This window comes from Hyla sarda, chromosome 11, assembly GCF_029499605.1.
Source record: "Hyla sarda isolate aHylSar1 chromosome 11, aHylSar1.hap1, whole genome shotgun sequence".
Taxonomy (NCBI): domain Eukaryota; kingdom Metazoa; phylum Chordata; class Amphibia; order Anura; family Hylidae; genus Hyla; species Hyla sarda.
The window spans coordinates 56,869,292-56,888,326 of record NC_079199.1 but is presented as its reverse complement, the minus strand read 5'-3'; the positions used below and the strand labels follow the sequence as shown (position 1 = coordinate 56,888,326).

Below are 19,035 nucleotides of genomic sequence, written 5' to 3'. Positions count from 1 at the left end.
CATAGATAGAAAGGGGCAAGGCCCAAAATGCAACACTAGGCACCAAAAATGCACCATAATTTTGCCACCTTATGTTTGCCTAAACCTACCTACTTAAAAGTTGTTCTAAAGCCAGATTTATCAATCAGCCTGATACACTGTGGATAAATCTAGTGCATTTGTAGCACGTTTGCACTGTCTAAGTACTATATAATTTTCGTAAATACCCCCAAGTGTGAAGAGTGTACACCCAAACACAGTGTATGAAATGCAATTTTGGCTTCATAAATCAGATTTGAATAGAACTGTAGGTCAATCTCCATCATCGGGTTCGCACGTGCCATGCTAATTTAATTTCATGTCTACTTCACTCTCCCAGGACAGTGCTAATCAATGGAGAGGTGTTTCCAAAGGGTTAATCCTGCGGCATGCAGTTAGATGAGTGGAAGCGGACCTAGGTAAAAATAAAAGCGCTTGTTCCGATATTCTGACAGTGAAGGTTTGAGATGCTTAAAATGAGGCCTACTGGACACATAAAGCCCTTGAGGAAAGGCGGGTTTCTAGTAATGAGCTTTTAAAAGAGCATGTTCCCGCAAAGGTACTGAGGCATTACAGCACTGCTTTGTGATAACGCAACTCCTGGGATTGGATAATGGCTTAACCTACATGCTCTTGTTGCATCTTTTAGGCATGGCGGTTACCATTTCCGGGCTGGTAAAGAATTAGAAAACATTCTAAGAAAAAACATAAGCACCTTACTGGTATTAACAGAAACCCAGATACAAAAAAATGGTTCGGGATTTACAAAAAAGCTAATTGATAAATACCTCTCCAGTAACCATTTTATTATTTACAAGTACTGTATGTATTATTTACAAGAGTGTTTCTATTGGACATGAACAAGTTAATTCCACTTGGACCATGTTTTCCCTGACAGCAGACCATGGATCAGAAATGCCATGTTAATGGAAATGTAATAAATTCTTATTCACGTACAGTGATCCCTCAACTTACAATGGCCTCAACATATAATAGTTTCAACATACAATGGTCTTTTATGGACCATTGTTACTTGAAACCAGACTCAACATACAATGTACAGACAGTCCAGATCTGTGAAACATGTCAATGGCCGGAAGAACCGACCAATCAGAATGGGCATTCATTGGTAAAACACCTGTATTACTGAAGCGTATGCACTGACTGATGTCTGGTAGCGCCCCCTACAGTACAGGGAGGTACATGTTCTGTACACTTTACCTGTACCAGGGTTAGCTGCTCCTTTGGACACCAGGTGAGGGCGGCTCCATGTTACTTTTTTAGGACATTGTGTGTACTGTACAGGACCCCCGAAGAAGCTCCTGTCCTCTACATAAACCAGTGTTTCCCAAGCAGGGTGCCCCCAGCTGTTGCAAAACTACAACTCCCAGCATGCCCGGACAGCCTTTGGCTGTCCGGGCATGCTGGGAGTTGTAGTTTTACAACAGCTGGAGGCTCCCTGGTTGGGAAACACTGACTGGTGGCTTCAGAACCAATTACCAGGTTTCCATAGAGTTCAGGTCTCAACATACAATGGTTTCACCATACAATGGTCATTCTGGAACCAATTAATATTGTAACTTAAGGGATCACTGTATTATAATTTTTCTCAATATTTGGAGAGAGTGTGTGTGTGTGTGTGTTTTTTTTTTTAAACTGTACCTCTGTAGGCCTGTATGAATCCAACTAAAAAAAACAATCTTGACATGTCCTATTGGCTGCTGTATAATGTATCAGAAGCAATACATCTAAGGGAAGACATCTTTGTCATGTGGTACCATAGGGAGGCATCGCACTACAACACATGGAGGGCTTACAGCTATATAGAATGGATCTGCAGAAAAGAGTTGGACTGGTCCATCACAGTACCAAACAGTCTTCTGGTGGGGCCCAGGTCTGGCATCATTGTAGGCCTCAAAGGTCCAACAGTAGAGAATGCCATATGGAACTGACTTTTGGGTCTATCAATTACAATACGGGCCTATATCTTACGAATCGGTTCATTAGAATCTATTAATGATACAGGACGTCCTGTGCAAGTGAAGTCTCTCATACATATTGGTCAAAAGTGATCCAAACCTATTGTTTTCTGCGGTCCCAGCTGACCATCTAATGTGTATGGGGGGGGCCTTTCAATTTTCCCTGATAGGTGATGTTAAAGGGGTTATCCAGGAAAAAACTTTGTTTTAGATATCAACTGGCTCCAGAAAGTTAAACAGATTTGTAAATTACTTCTATTAAAAAATCTTAATCCTTTCAGTACTTATGAGCTTCTGAAGTTGAGTTGTTCTTTTCTGTCTAAGTGCTCTCTGATGACACGTGTCTCGGGAACCGCCCAGTTTAGAAGAAAATCCCCATAGCAAACCTCTTCTAAACTGGGTGTTTCCCGAGACACGTGTCATCAGAGAGCACTTAGACAGAAAAGAACAACCTTAACTTCAGAAGCTCATAAGTACTGAAAGGATTAAGATTTTTTAATAGAAGTAACTTACAAATCTGTTTAACTTTCTGGAGCCAGTTGATATATATACATATATATATATATATATATATATATATATATATATTTATTAAAAAAAGTTTTTTCCTGGATAACCCGTTTAAGAGAAAGAATGATCTGGCATGTTAAGTCTCAACTGCCTGACCCTTTTATTTATTGGGAGATAAGCGGTCACTAGAGCTGTCTGGCAGCAGTTTACCTTTGTCACCATTCAGAACAAATTTAGGTTTGGCCAAGTGAAACGTTGATGTGTATGTGCGGATTGGGTGAGAACAGTGAGCTGGAGAACATTTGGCTGACAGCTATTGTAGGTGTATGGAAAGCGCATAGGGTTGCCACCTTTCTTGCAAAAAAAATACTGGCTATAGTAATTTGCATAATTAATTATATATGCATGACATCACAGGATACACATCATTTTGTCTTATTCTGACCCCTATAACTTTTGTATTTCTCCTTATATGGGCCTGTATGTGGGCTCATTTTTTGCACCCTAATCTGCAGTTTTTAACAGTACCATTTTTGTTTTGATGTGACTTTTTGATTGTTTATTTATTTAATTTTTTTATTAAATTCAGGAATTTTTGTTAGTTACTAACTACAACTCCCAGCATGCCCTGATACAGCCTGTGGTTCAGCAGCTGCCCCAAACAAAAACTATAACTCCCAGCATGTTGGACTATATAGTAGTATATAGTATAGGTCAGTGTTTCCTAACCAGGGGTGCCTCCAGCTGTTGCAAAACTACAACTCCCAGCATGTTGGACTATATAGTAGTATATAGTATAGGTCAGTGTTTCCTAACCAGGGGTGCCCCCAGCTGCTGCAAAACTACAACTCTCAACATGTTGGACTATATAGTGGTATATAGAATAGGTCAGTGTTTCCTAACAAGGGGTTCCTCCAGCTGTTGCAAAACTAAAACTCCCAGCGTGCCCGGACAGCCAACGGCTGTCCGGGCAGGCTGGGAGTTGTAGTTTTGCAACAGCTGGAGGTGCGCTGGTTGAGAAACACTGGTATAGTATATGGTGCAAGATTCCGGGAGTTAGAGGATAGGTTGGATGAATACAGGGGCATTGCATGGCTGGTGTTTCCGATATAAAAATACCGTCAGGGTGGCCAAAATAACGGCTGTGTCGGTAAAATACTGTCCAGGTAGCAACCCTAGCAGCGCACCTTATATGTTCTGTATAGGTGTAGGTCTATATAACCTCTAGTACGTCTAAATAACCTCAGTATGGATGACACCTTAAAGGAGTTATCCAGGAAAAAAAACTTTTTTTTTATATATATATATATCAACTGGCTCCAGAAAGTTAAACAGATTTGTAAATAACTTCTATTAAAAACATCTTAATCCTTTCGGTACTTATGAGCTTCTGAAGTTGAGTTGTTCTTTTCTAAGTGCTCTCTGATGACATGTGTCTCGGGAACCACCCAGTTTAGAAGAAAATTCCCATAGCAAACCTCTTCTAAACTGGGCGGTTCCCGAGACATGTGTCATCAGAGAGCACTTAGACAGAAAAGAACAACTCAACTTCAGAAGCTCATAAGTACTGAAAGGATTAAGATTTTTTAATAGAAGTAATTTACAAATCTGTTTAACTTTCTGGAGCCAGTTGATATATATATATATATATATATATATATAATAACTCTACTGAAATCTACCAATGAGGCCACAGAAAGACGCATTAAGCTAAAAATGTATAATTTTATTATTAAAGATAATAAGAAAAACAATGCCTCACGATACAGTGCTCAGAAAGGTATCAGATATAGCACTGAATAATGAACACAAAACCAAGGGAGGGGGTTTGGGGTACAGGTGAAAAACCTGACCTGATCAACCCTACCTAGTCTAACCCCTTGCCCTCACTACAATAAGTGTGGACAGGGAGTAGGGATAATATAAGTCACATAAACATTAAGAATAAACAATGCAATGACTTAATATGTGTGTATTCTTACTCCTAATGACCTACGCGTTTCACCCTTACTTATAGTTAGGGGTTCATCAGGGCTCAGGGGAGCAGTCAACATATCACAACAGATGATAATCAAAAGAACACTATAAATAAAATGTGATAAATAAGTGAAGCACACGTGATACAAAAGTATAATAACCGCACATTGATACTGAGTAATGATAAATAGATGTATGAGAAGTAGATAAATCATTCCACACTGGCCACCATGGAAGAAATGTGGATCCTTAATTGTACTATGAGTAGATGAAGAATACGTCCCTTGTCCAAAGCAAGTACTGCAAAGATAAGATCACAAAGTATCTTTGCAGTACTTGCTTTGGACAAGGGACGTATTCTTCATCTACTCATAGTACAATTAAGGATCCACATTTCTTCCATGGTGGCCAGTGTGGAATGATTTATCTACTTCTCATACATCTATTTATCATTACTCAGTATCAATGTGCGGTTATTATACTTTTGTATCACGTGTGCTTCACTTATTTATCACATTTTATTTATAGTGTTCTTTTGATTATCATCTGTTGTGATATGTTGACTGCTCCCCTGAGCCCTGATGAACCCCTAACTATAAGTAAGGGTGAAACGCGTAGGTCATTAGGAGTAAGAATACACACATATTAAGTCATTGCATTGTTTATTCTTAATGTTTATGTGACTTATATTATCCCTACTCCCTGTCCACACTTATTGTAGTGAGGGCAAGGGGTTAGACTAGGTAGGGTTGATCAGGTCAGGTTTTTCACCTGTACCCCAAACCCCCTCCCTTGGTTTTGTGTTCATTATTCAGTGCTATATCTGATACCTTTCTGAGCACTGTATCGTGAGGCATTGTTTTTCTTATTATCTTTAATAATAAAATTATACATTTTTAGCTTAATGCGTCTTTCTGTGGCCTCATTGGTAGATTTCAGTAGAGTTATTATTTTGGAAAATTGTCTCCAAGGGCATGTATATTATTGGCTGAAGGACCATATATCTCCTTTTTCTTGTTTATATATATATATATATATATATATATATATATATATATATATATGTATATAAAGTTTTTTCCTGGATAACCCGTTTAAGAGAAAGAATGATCTGGCATGTTAAGTCTCAACTGCCTGACCCTTTTATTTATTGGGAGATAAGCGGTCACTAGAGCTGTCTGGCAGCAGTTTACCTTTGTCACCATTCAGAACAAATTTAGGTTTGGCCAAGTGAAACGTTGATGTGTATGTGCGGATTGGGTGAGAACAGTGAGCTGGAGAACATTTGGCTGACAGCTATTGTAGGTGTATGGAAAGCGCATAGGGTTGCCACCTTTCTTGCAAAAAAAAAAAATACCCGCCGTAGTAATTTGCATAATTAATTATATATGCATGACATCACAGGATACACATCATTTTGTCTTATTCTGACCCCTATAACTTTTGTTTTTCTCCTTATATGGGCCTGTATGTGGGCTCATCTTCTAAACTAGGCGGTTCCCGAGACACGTGCCATCAGAGAGCACTTAGACAGAAAAGAACAACTCAACTTCAGAAGCTCATAAGTACTGAAAGGATTAAGATTTTTTAATAGAAGTAATTTACAAATCTGTTTAACTTTCTGGAGCCAGTTGGTATATATATGTTTTTTCCTGGATAACCCCTTTAATAAAGAAATAGGTTCCCACACTGTCAGCTTTCATTCATCTTTTGTATTTCTTTATGAACAAGTCCATAGACTTTACAACAGGAAAGTCATGTGGCCATGTCAGATGTCTGGCCAGCTGGATTGTGTTAGAATTAGTTACATACAGAGATTACTGACTCACCTAAGCCAGAGGAGCTCACTAGAGATGAGCGAACTTACAGTAAATTCGATTCGTCACGAACTTCTCGGCTCGCCAGTTGATGACTTTTCCTGCATGAATTAGTTCAGCTTTCAGGTGCTCCCGTGGGCTGGAAAAGGTGGATACAGTCCTAGGAGACTCTTTCCTAGGAATGTATCCACCTTTTCCAGCCCACCGGAGCACCTGAAGGCTGAATTAATTTATGCAGGATAAGTCCTCAACTGCTGAGCCGAGAAGTTCCTGACGAATCAAATTTACTGTAAGTTCGTTCATCTCTAGAGCTCACCATCTACCTAGGTGTCAAAGTTCGCCAGGAACAGGTTCTTCTACACACCTAATGTATCCCATCATAGTATAGAGGTAAATGGAACCTCTTCAGAGGCAAGGGACATGCACAAGGGTTTAAACATAAAATCTATTTATTTATATTTCTCAGGAACAAATCAGCATGTAGCAGATGGCTTCCTACTAAATATTTAAAACCTGTTTTATCCATATACCTCTGTGTGTGGAGACACTTCCCTCCGAGTGCTTTATATCGCTAATTAATTTAATTACGCCCACGCTGATCGTGTGTTCCCATATTTTGCATTATAATCTCTAATATGCAATGTGGCCTCCCACACCAGCACTTCTCATGTGATCGCTCTGCCTTCTTCCTGACATTTCTCTACACATGCAAGTTTAACTCCTGAAACGCTACTACCTTGATCTAGAACAGTGTTTCCCAACCAGGGTGCCTCCAGCTGTTGCAAAACTACGACTCTCAGCATGCCCAGACAGCCTTCGGCTGTCTGGGCATGCTGGGAGTTGTAGTTTTGCTACAGCTGAAGGCACCCTAGTTGGGAAACACTAATCTAGAAACTCCAGACACCCATCTGCTGCAGGATGTTTAAATGGGGTTATCCAGGAAAAAAGCTCCAGACAGTTAAACAGATTTGTAAATTACTTCTATTAAAAAATCTTAATCCTTTCAGTACTTATGAGCTGCTGAAGTTGAGTTGTTCTTTTCTGTCTAAGTGCTCTCTGATGACACCTGTCTCAGGAACTGTCCAGAGTAGAAGCAAATCCCCATAGCAAACCTCTTCTACTCTGTGCAGTTCCCGAGACAAGCAGAGATGTCAGCAGAGAGCACTGTTGCCAGACAGAAAGCAACAACTCAACTTCAGCAGCTGATAATTATTGGAAGGATTAAGATTTTTTAATAGAAGTAATTTACAAGTCTGTTCAACTTTCTGGAGCCAGTTGATATATATATATATATATATATATATATATATATAAAGTTTTTTTCCTGGACTACCCCTTTAACCTTGCCTTGTGATATGTTCTTTTCACATATACTACATTGGCCCTCATTTACTAAGAAAATCGGGTTGTAAGTCTATGTTGCTTTCTTACCCGACTGCTTTTTTTCCCCTGGTATTTATTATTATGTTGCATCCTGTTTGTCGCATGTGGGTTTTGTTGGTTTTGGTTTCCAACTCCTCTGAGCTGTCGGGAAAAAATCCACAACAATTCAACAAATTCGGGTTGGAAACCTTTATAAAGCTCAGAAATGTCGGGTAACGCCCCTTTTTCGGGTTTGGGAGAATCCACATCGGGTCCGTCGGGAAAAAATGTCACATCGTGTCACAGACTGGCGCACGATGTCTGCGACATGGCACAGACAAAGATGCGCCAAAAAAACCCGACAAAAGAGGTCGGGTTTAGAATAGTAAATGAGGGCAAATGTGTCATTTGTTGTTCCGCTCAAGTTCTCATGATACAAATTACAGAAGTATTAGTCCAGTAGTCACAGGCTATTGTACAGGCCGACTTATTACTTCTCACCTTTCTGTCCTAGTTTTCTTAGTAATGCTTTTCATAGTAATGAATAAAGGAACTGGTAGAGTAATTAGTATATTATTTGATAGAACAAGATTGCCCACGATTTCTATCACAGGCGCAGAAATGAGGACTGCACAGTCATAAAAGATAGCCATAGGCACTGTGAATGCATTGTCTGAATTACAGATCCTCAGTAGATAACATAAAAGTATTAAAGGGATTATCCAGGAATAGAAAAACAGAGATGATTTCTTCTAAAAAAAACAGCACTGCACCTGTCCACAGGTTGTGCGCAATGTTACAACTCGGTTTCATTCAATTCAGTGGAACTGAGCTGCAATACCACACACAACCTGAGGACATGTGTGGTGCTGCTTTTAGAAGAAATTAGCTTGTTTTCTCTATTTCTGGATAAATGTGTGAATTAGGTTATCTAAGGCCATGTTCACACATCCCGAATTCAACAGTTTTCTGCTGCACTGTGCACACAGCGGAATTTCCGTTCCAGATGTTTCCGGCAGGGAAATTCCGTTTTCCATGTTGGCACAAAGAATTCTTTCTGCGGACTCCGGACGGAATGCATAGCCGTCTATGAGATGGCGCATTTCTGTGCAGTCCTAGCGCCGGCATGTTTATGCAGGCACTCGCAGTTTGCGGAATGTCCACACAGAGATTTTCCGTGCAAATGTTCCGTCGTGTGAACATGGCCTCAGTTGTGTCTGATTCTGGAAAAGCAGACATGATCAAGAAACTTTACCGGACACAAAAGCTATCACTTTCTTAGACCCCTGGCACATCTGCCCAGTTATACAGCGATAAATCTCTCGCATCTCGCCTCTCGGGCCATGATGGACGACAGTACCGTGTCTCAACAATGTATCTGAAGGTGCATCAATTCTGCCAGCAGTATATTAGTACTGTAAAATCTATTACTATGTAATCAATTTCTGCGATGTAAAGTAAATGTGGTTGCTGAATTATCAGATAATCTAGATTATTGGAATCTCTTAGGCTGCATTCACATCTCGGTTTTACACTACGGGTGACGGATCCCGCTGGGGGAGGGGCAAACCGAGCTCTCCCGTACCCCAGCCGGACCAGCGCTGAACTCCATACACTATAACGAACCGACCGGAGTCAAACGGGGACTCCGGTCGGCTCATTTTTGACCCGTATCCAGTTTTGGACCCGTATCCAGTTTTGGACACGGGTCAAAAATGAGCCGACCGGAGTCCCCGTTTGACTCGCTATAGTGTATGGAGTTCAGCGCTGGTCCGGCTGGGGTACGGGAGAGCCCGGTTTGCCCCTCCCCCAGCCGGATCCGGCACCCGTAGTGTAAAACCGAGATGTGAATGCAGCCTAAGTAAGGTATCTAAAACCACCAGGCTTCCTAGCAGTTATCTCAGCTCAGCCTTTTATTTTGTCTTGTTAGGGTACATTCCCACACGGTGTATTTGCTGCGTATTTGCTGCTGCGTACTTTATTTTCTCTGTTGAAGTCAATGGGTAGGAAAATACGCAGCACCAAATACGCAGCAAATACGCAGCAAAATACGCCGTGTGGGAACGTACCTTTAAATTATACATGATGTCAGTGTTTTCCAACAAATGTCCTTCCAGCTGTTGAAAAACTAAAACTCCCAGCATACCAAGACAGCCTTCGGCTGTCTGTACATGCTGGGAGTTGTAGTTTTGCATCAGCTGGAGAAACATTGGTTGGGAAACCTTTCATTATGTAAACCAGCCTGAAAAAAAGGGTAAGGCTATGTTTTTTGTTCACATATAGTATTCTGCTATGTTTTTTGTTTGTTTTTTAAGCTGTAAACAATTGGAGAAATTGACCAAAAGTAAAAAAAAAATGGTGTGTGAATTATAGCCTCATGCGAAAAACCGCCTTAATAAAGCCTTAATAAAGACAAGGGCGGAGATTTATCAAAACCTGTCCAGAGGAAAAGTTAACCAGTTGCCCATAGCAACCAATCAGATCGCTTCTTTCATTTTTCAGAGGCCTTTTCAAAAATGAAAGAAGCGATCTGATTGGTTGCTATGGGCAACTTTTCCTCAGGACAGGTTTTGAAAAAACTCCCCCAAGAGGTCTGTTTTGGTATAAACCTCTTTCAAGGTGGATTCACACACGGCAGATTTTGTTGAAGAAATGTCATTCATCTAAAAACTGCAGAAATCCATGGAGAGAGATTTATCAAAACCTGTACAGAGGAGAAGTGGACTAGTTGCCCATAGCAACCAATCAGAAGATTGCCTCTTTTTTTTTTATAAAGGTCTCTTAAAAAGGAAAGAAGCAATCTGATTGGTTGTTATTGGTTGCGCCACTCTTCCTATACACAGGTTTTCATAAACCTCACATTTGCTTACCACCAAGAAATCCCATTCAGAACCTATTCTCAGTTATGGAAATTACTGCAACAAAATCTGCTGCTGCATGTGAATCCACCCTAAGGGTATGTTCGCACTACGGAATTCCGCAGTGTGAACTTAACATTAGTGTGAATGGGTCTCCGCGAGACCCGTTCACACTGCGGAATTTCAGCGGCGGACAATTCCGCCGCTAAAATTGTTCTGCACAGAGAATGAACATGTTCATTCTTTGAGCGGAAGTCTGCAAGCACTGCATAGCCGTCAGTGGTGACGGCTCAGTGCTGCGCGGTCCGTCGGCTGCCAGGCTGAATCTCTGTGTCGGCTGCCAGTGTGAACATACCCTTAGGCTAGGATTCCACTTCTTTTTTCACAGCGTTTTTTCCACAGAAAAAAAAAAAACTGAAAAAACGCCAGTGCAATTTCCTGGGTCTGACGTTTTTTCTGGCGTTTTTGCATGTGAGTGGAAATTGCATTTTTGGCCCCTTTGACTTTTTTTTTCTTCAAAATTTGTTGGACATGGAACAGACTGTTCCATGATGGGAGTAGTAGTACCTGTACTAATAGACATATCGCCCGATGCGATCATCTATAATATAGCAGAGATGCGGAGCAGCTCTATACAGCGCTCGCATCTCTGCACTACACTCCAGCCGGCCAGTGATGTGGATAGAACATCACTCATTCATATTTTCCGCCCAGAGTGGGGATTGGTCAGATAATGGCAGCCAATCCCCGCTCTCAGAGGGAAATAGGAATGAGTGAGTGTCCAGCCGGAGTACAGAGCAGAGATGCAGAGCGCAGGACAAAGCTGCTCCGCATCTCTGCGATAGATAGGACGATCGCATCGAGTGTCAGGAGTGACACCCGCTGTGATCTGTCCTTAACTGCAGGTACTACTACTCCCAACATAGAACACACTCTGCTCCATGCTGGGAGCTGTAGTACCTGCATTAATAGACAGATTGCAGCAAGTGTAACTTCTGACACCGGTTGTGATCTGTCCATTAATGCAGGTACTACAGCTCCTCGCATGGAGCAGAGTGTGCTCCATGCTGGAAGCTGTAGTACCTGCAGTTAAGGAAAGATCACAGCGGATGTCACTCCTGACACCCACTGTAATCCTCCTGTATAATGTATAGATGCGGGCAGACCCTCTTCTATGGTCTCCTTCACTGACGTATATATACACATATTCATATTTCCCACAGAGAGCTGTGATTGGCTGGAACCATCTGGCTAATCACAGCTCTCTGTGGGAAACATGAATAGGTGTAATTATACGGCAGTGCAAGGGAACATAGAAGAGCGGCCGCCACATCTATTCATTATACAGGAGGATCGCAACGGGGCGATCTGTCAATTAATACAGGTACTACTACTCCCATCATGGAACAGTGTGTTCCATGCTGGGAGTAGTAGTACTACCTAAAAATGTAAAAAATAAAGAATAAAAAGTGAAAAACACACACACACTACATTATTATTATTGTCGACTACATTTTTAGTACCCTGCCCACCCACATAAATTGATCCCTGTTTAAAAATGTATAAAAGTTTTGTTATAAAAAAAGATAAATTTCATTAAATACAATTTTTTTTAATCTACCCTACGAAATTTTATTTAAAAAGGTATCTCCAAAGTCCAAAAAAGAATAAAAACTGCCTGCAAAAACGCCAAAGTTAAAACCCACATGGCGTTTTTCTTGGCATCTTTTTACTCCTATAGACTTCTATAGGAGAAAACGCCATGATTTCAGGGACAAAAAAGCCATAGGCTCAACATGGCTCAACATGCTGCGATTAAAAAACGCCAAACTGAAAAACGCAAAGTGGAAAAATAATTTAGCGTTTTTTCATTGATTTACAGCTAACATCTGGCCGCAGTGTTTTTTGGCCGCCAAAAAACGCCATGTGGCAGAATTGGCGTTTTTCTTGGCGCTTTTCTCAAAAAAAAAAAAATAATAATAAGTGGGATTCCAGCCGTAGGGTACGTTAACACTGGCAGATTACCTGTGGATTTTCAACTGCGTATCTGCTGCAGAAAATTCGCAGCGGATTTTTCTACCATTGACTTCAGGCAGATTTGCAGATTTTCCTTTGGACCCATTGAAGTCAATAGTAGCGGAAAATCCGCAGGTAATCCGAACATGTGAATGTACCCTTAGGCTGTACACATTGTTTTTGAGCCTTGTTTTTAGCTGTTATATTAAACTACAATGGACAGTTTAAAATGAGGCTCACAAAATAGTGTGTGAACGTAGCCTAAAGCTTCCTTAAATGTCTTTCGTGGCATTCTACATTTGTTTTTTCCTGAGTCTTTCCATTATAATTTTTCTGTATGTCGGTTCTGGTCCTGGTTATGGGTACAAATACAGACTAAAATATTAGGCATGAACCTAGTTTTATTGAGAAGACTAATAAAAAATAAAAAACAACACAGATATCCCATGTCCCTCAAAAATGACTGCAAATAAAAATGCATGGTTTGCAGTGTATTTAATATTTGCATATAGACCTAAATGTAACATCTGACTGCACAAAAAAATAAAACAAAAAACACTATTAAACATTCCATAAAGATTTTGTGTGAAGCCATGGTTAAACAGTCCATATATTTCTGCTCTTTTCACTAAATGAAAGTTAATTGTTGTGTCTTCACGTGGCCGTATCCTGGCAGTCACACAACCCTGGCATCTTCTGTGCAACCATATAGCATTACCAGATTTTAATAGAAGTCTTAAACACAGGATTCGGAAATATAATAAAACTGTCTTGGAATAGAATACATGGTATTTAAACATAGATATAATATGCGCTGTCATGCGGTGTATGGCTTAGTGGCACTGTTGGCACAAGTACTGCATTTAAAGGGCCAGAAGAAACCCATCCAGTTTTGTATGCTGCTACAAAGAGCTCCTCATGGCATAAAATGCCTGTGGCTCGGTGGCAGTGTTGTCAGGAGGAATGATTGGAGTGACAAGTATCTCCGCTCAAGGACAACCTTTCTGTTTACTAACCTGTAAAGTGGTGTTTTATTTGTGTGCACTGCAGGGTAAATCCTTGTGCTCTCTGTATTCAGGATGTCACAGGGCACCAGGAGGGGCAGAGCCTGTAATCTATTTGCCATCAATTCTCTTTTTTTTTTTTTTTTTCTGTGTCACTGTTCATTCTGTATAGGGCACAAAGTACAGGCCAAAGAAGTCCCCTAAGCGCTACTAAGGAGTGCACTGCATCAAAGGGATTAAAGAGTGAATCAAGCAGAAGTCCACGTCATGGAGCACAGAACTAGTTAACAGCTTTGCACAGTCTCAGTGGGTGAAATTACCATACTGCGTCCCCCCTTTTTTTTCCTTAAATGATGTTTTCAGCCAATTAAGGCTCCTTTTTCTCCATGCAGTCGGAGGCGCTCTGTTCCCAGCCACCCTGGGATGGTGATGAGCTGGATTTCTCGTCAGAGCTCATTCATTATCTCCATTACCGCCAGGAGAATAGGTGGCAGTGGCATTGTTGGGAGCGGGTCTATGGGTTAGAGGTAGCATTTATCACACAGGCTGTTCACAGCCTTTGACAGTCAAGCGCTGATGGGACAAGACGAGTGTGAGCATACTCTGCAAACCCCATGCAAATTACCCCGAGCTTCCCAAACTGCCCTGATCAGTGCTTTTCCCTGGGCCCAGGACTATTAGTGGTTTTGATAACAGTGAGGAGGTCATTAGCAGCATGGGCAGGCGGAGAGGAGGAGCAGAGAGGGGGGCACAACGGGGGAAAGCCTGGGTGTAATTACATGGATTCAATAGAGAGGCTGCTGAGGAAGCCAAAAATTTGTCATCACCCGGCAATCAGAAAAAATGTATTTTTATTCTATCCTTAACCCATATTAACTTGGCATTATCATCTTTCTGTGTTAACATTTGCAGAATATTAAAAGCCTGTGGTATACATACAAACAGAATTAACCCTGTGCTGCCTCGGTGCCACAGCACCCGGTGGCGATCTAGTCTCGGAATGACGACTGCCAGTTCTACCAGGCAGAAACCCTTCTATGTCATTAGTCACAATTATATACTATTACACTCGGCTCCGCATCACAAATTGCATTCGAGTGCCTTTTTTTTCTTTTCTCCAAGCCCCAATATCTATGCGTTTGGCACACAAACAATAAGCTGTTGGTTTAGTTCCTATCCGGCTACGTTTGGAAGGGGGGAACTCATGTAGCTCATTGTATTGCCGTTCTTTAAGCCCATCCTTACTAATTCCTTCATAGAAGCGGAAAAAGTTTGCTTGGTGCTGAATGGATGATATTTATTGTTCGACTTGGGCTAATGTATTGGCAATGGAGCATTCCAGCCTGTGCAAACAGCGCAGTACAAACACAAGGGATGGGACTCTAGTGCCCTTTCACAGAACCATGTCATAGGAGCAGTAAGGAGACTGACTGTCCCACTTTCTGAACTCTGATTTATAGCTTGTCTTTGTGAAGCTTGTGTTTCTTTCCATGTTGGGCATCTAGTACACAGCAATGTGCAGTCGTTCTTCATACTACAAAGCCATACTCCAAATAATCCGCAATAATTCAGCATTAACGTTAATCTTGTTATTCGGGGAGGGGTCAAACAGAAATGACAAATATAAACATATTTGACATCCCGGTATAGGCCAGTTTATACCATATGATCAGTTCTAATGACCGATACTGTTTGTACATACCTTTAATGTACTACTTCATGGTGTTTCTGATAACTGAACTAATGTTCTTCTTTTCTTCATTTTAGCATCCATATCCTTCAGAAGAACAGAAGAAACAGTTAGCACAAGACACAGGGCTGACTATATTGCAAGTAAACAACTGGTAAGTACAGTCTCAATGGTATCTACCCTAAAATATATTGCTGCAATGTTTTCATCTCCTTGCACTGCCCACGTGTCAAACAATGGATTTTTTAAAAAGGGTTTTCAAAGGATAATGCAGAGTTGACGTCATTTGATTATGTGTCCATAGATGGATAATCACTGCAGTAAAATACAAAAAAAAAAGTTAACTATTGGCGTTTGAGTAGTGTGAGATTAGAAAAGTAGGTAAGTTTCATTACTGCACTTTGCATACCACCAGACTAGGGGCAGATATCACAAATTTCAAATATATACAACTCTTGGTTCCTTGGGCAGATAAGGCAAATGGACTGTGACCAAGGCATAAAATTATGTGGAAGTAAATAGGTTAAAAGGCTCATTTTAAAGGGGTACTCCGGTGAAAAACTTTTTTTTTTTTTTTTTAAACAACTGGTGTCAGAAAGTTAAACAGATTTGTAAATTACTTCTATTAAAAAATCGTAATCCTTCCTGTACTTATTAGCTGCCGAATACTACAGTGGAAATTCTTTTCCGTTTGAAACACAGAGCTCTCTGCTGACATCTCTGTCCATTTTAGGAAGTGTTCAGATTAAAAAGAAATCCCCATAGCAAACATATGCTGTTTAAGGCAGTTCCGAAAATGGACAGAGATGTCAGCAGAGAGCACTGTGCTCATGATGTCAGCAGACAGCTCTGTGTTTCAAAAAGAAAAGAATTTCCGCTGTAGTATTCAGCAGCTAATAAGTACTGGAAGGATTAAGATTTTTTAAGAGAAGTCATTTACAAATCTGTTTAACTTTCTGACACCAGCTGATTAAAAAAAATAAGTTTTTCACCGGAGTACCCCTTTAACTATTGGCGTTTGAGTAGCGTGAGATTAGAAAAGTAGGTAAGTTTCATTACTTACCACCATACCACCAGACTAGGGGCAGATATCACACATTTCAAATATATACAGACAATTCCTGGTTCCTCGGGCAGATAAGGCAAATGGACTCTGACCAAGGCATAAAATTATGTGGATGTAAATAGGTTAAAAGGCCCATTTTACGTACATGGGGGGAGATTTATCAAAACCTGTGCAAAGGAAAAGTTGCCCAGTTGTCCATAGCAACCAATCAGATCGCTTCTTTCATTTTTCACATGCCTTTTCAAAAATGAAAGCAGCTATCTGATTGGTTGCTATGGGCAACTCAGCAGCTTTTCCTCTGGAGAGGATTTGATAAATCTCCCCCATGCTGTCCAGTGTTTACTTATCTTCTCAGGGTGCAGTACTGACTGGTGCCCCAAAAACTGGTCCGCAAGAGCTAAAAGGAGTGCAAGCGCCCTGCAGTATGGACAGACACATACACAGACGGACAGTCAAGGACCGGCACAAATATATACAGCATATACAGTAGAATCTCCAAATAGTGGACACTCACGGGGAATAAAAAAAAGTGCCCGCTATTGAGAGATGTCCCCTATGGGAAAAAGGCTTAAAAATCTTTCTAAATGACGGAATACTGTACTGTACTCACTATAGAGTGTAATTACCCATAAAACATGATATAGAACATGATATAGAACAGTGGTCTTCAACCTGCGGACCTCCAGATGTTGCAAAACTACAATTCCCAGCATGCCCGGACAGCCAACGGCTGTCCGGGCATGCTGGGAGTTGTAGTTTTGCAACATCTGGAGGTCCACAGGTTGAAGACCACTGTTATAGAAGAATATTTAATGATATTTAATCACCCTATATCCCTCCCCTGTATCATTTCATCCCCCCTTTATACCCTCTGCCATCTTATTCCCCCTGTGCCTTGTGCCAAATTATCCTCCCTTACCCCCTGTGCCACATCATTTCCCCTTGATCCCCCCCTGTGCCATTTCATTCCCCTCTGTGTAAATTCATCACCCCCCTCTTTATGAAGTGGCACAGGGGGGTAAAGGGGGGTTGAAATGGAACAGGACGGGAAGGAATGGCACAGGGAGATAAAGGGGGAATGAAATGGCATGGGGGGGGTGGCACAGGGGGTGGTAAGGTGGGGGGGATGAATTTGCACAGAGGGTAATAAAGGGGCAGTGAAAAAGCACAGGGGGAGATCAAGAGGAAATGATGTGGCACAGGGGGTAATAGAGGGGGGGATGATTTGGCACAGAGGAAATAAGGTGGCTGAGCCGAGAAGTTTGTGACGAATGGAATCACTGTAACTTCACTCATCTCTAATCTCCACACACATCATAATGGCAGTAACTGCCCTACTAGGACCTTCTCTAAACCTGAATTTGATGTGGTTCAAGGAACTGGAATGATGTCACAATCATGTGACATGTGGGGGCGGGACTAAAGTTCCTGTTCAACACAGCAATTGGGAGAAAAGAGGGAGAAAAAAATGCTGGTGACAATTCTTACTGTGGAATACTCTGCTGGTGTGGAGTCACTGTATACAGCAGTGTTTCCCAACCAGGGTGCCTCCAGCTGTTGTGAAACTACAACTCCCAGCATGCTCTGACAGCCAAAGGCTGTCCGGAGCACTGGAATACAGTATATACCCCCATTTACAGGGTAAGTAATGTAATTGTACACAGTGACCCCCCAGTAGAATAGTGAATGCAGCTCTGGACTAACTCAAGATCAGGAGCAACATGTTTTATACTCCAGAGCTGTACTCACTATTCTGCTGGAACGGTCACTGGGGAAGATTTATCAAAACCTGCCTAGAGGAAAAGTTGCTGAGTTACCCATAGCAACCAATCAGATCGCTTCTTTCATTTTTCACAGGCCTCTTTATAAGTGAAAGAAGGGATCTGACGGACAGAATAAAGATAATATGTAATTTTAACCATAAAATGCATATAAAATCTAGGGATCGACCGATTATCGGTTTGGCTGATATTATCGGCCGATAATCACGATTTTGGGCATTATCGGTATTTACCTTGCCGATAATGGCCCCCCACCGTACCGCCCCGCAAACCCGCACCCCCCACCACACCACCACCGCCACCGCTGCCCAATTATCTCCCCCATCCCCGGTTTTATAATTACCTATTCCCGGGTCCGTGCTACTTGTGGCTCCTGCGGTGTCCTGTGTTACGCTGTGCACTGCGCTGCGCAATGACGAGTGACGTCCTCAACATGACGTCACCATCAGTGCGCACAGTGACAGCTCAGGACGGGAGCCAGAAGAAGCACGGACCTTGGGCCCCGGGGTTGGGGGAGGCAATGGGGCAGCGGCAGTGGTTAAACTCAGGATGGGCAGGGGGAGAGAAGCGGGTGGCGGCGGTCTCTGGGCAGGGGGGGCAGCGGCAATGGTAGCACGGACCCCGGGCCCGGGAACAGGAAATTATAAAACCGGGGATGGGGGAGGCAATTGGGCAGCGGCAGTTGTTAAACTCAGGACCGGCAGGGGGAGAGAAGCGGGCGGCGGTCTCTGGCCCCGAAAAAGCCGCTGCAGTTCATTGATTTTAAGCGCCCGCTTTAAATAATTGACCTGCAGTGTCTTCTTATGGTGGGGGGAGGGGTTTCGGGAGAGTGGTGAAATAGACGATTTATTTATTGTATGTGGGTGGGACATTTATATATCCAGCTGCACTCTATGGCATCAAAACCTGTTCACCCATATGGTCATGTGACCTTATTCATCCAGGTCCTTCTACAGT

At 41.8% G+C, this 19,035-nt stretch overlaps 1 protein-coding gene and 1 long non-coding RNA gene across 10 annotated transcripts in view; one reads left to right on the top strand and one right to left on the bottom strand.

Moving 5' to 3' along the window:
• The window catches only part of LOC130295554 (uncharacterized), a 69,995-nt gene extending 51,025 nt beyond the window's left edge, over positions 1 to 18,970 (bottom strand). Inside the window, exons 1-3 of one of the 4 annotated variants that reach the window (XR_008848909.1) lie at positions 18,867 to 18,970; positions 15,412 to 15,546; positions 15,244 to 15,318 (exon numbers count right to left, since the gene is read on the bottom strand). This is a non-coding gene — a long non-coding RNA (uncharacterized LOC130295554). Of the gene's footprint in view, positions 1 to 15,243; positions 15,319 to 15,411; positions 15,547 to 16,294; positions 16,489 to 17,589; positions 17,662 to 18,866 lie in introns of those variants that run through there. The other 3 variants (XR_008848907.1, XR_008848908.1, XR_008848906.1) reach the window with 3 other exon arrangements.
• MEIS2 (Meis homeobox 2) overlaps positions 1 to 19,035 on the top strand; it is a 141,823-nt gene that overhangs the window by 97,239 nt on the left and 25,549 nt on the right. For all 6 annotated transcript variants that reach the window (XM_056546396.1, XM_056546394.1, XM_056546397.1 and 3 more), the window contains exon 9: positions 15,309 to 15,385. In XM_056546396.1, the coding sequence (XP_056402371.1) occupies positions 15,309 to 15,385 (77 nt within the window). The remainder of the gene's footprint in view (positions 1 to 15,308; positions 15,386 to 19,035) is intronic.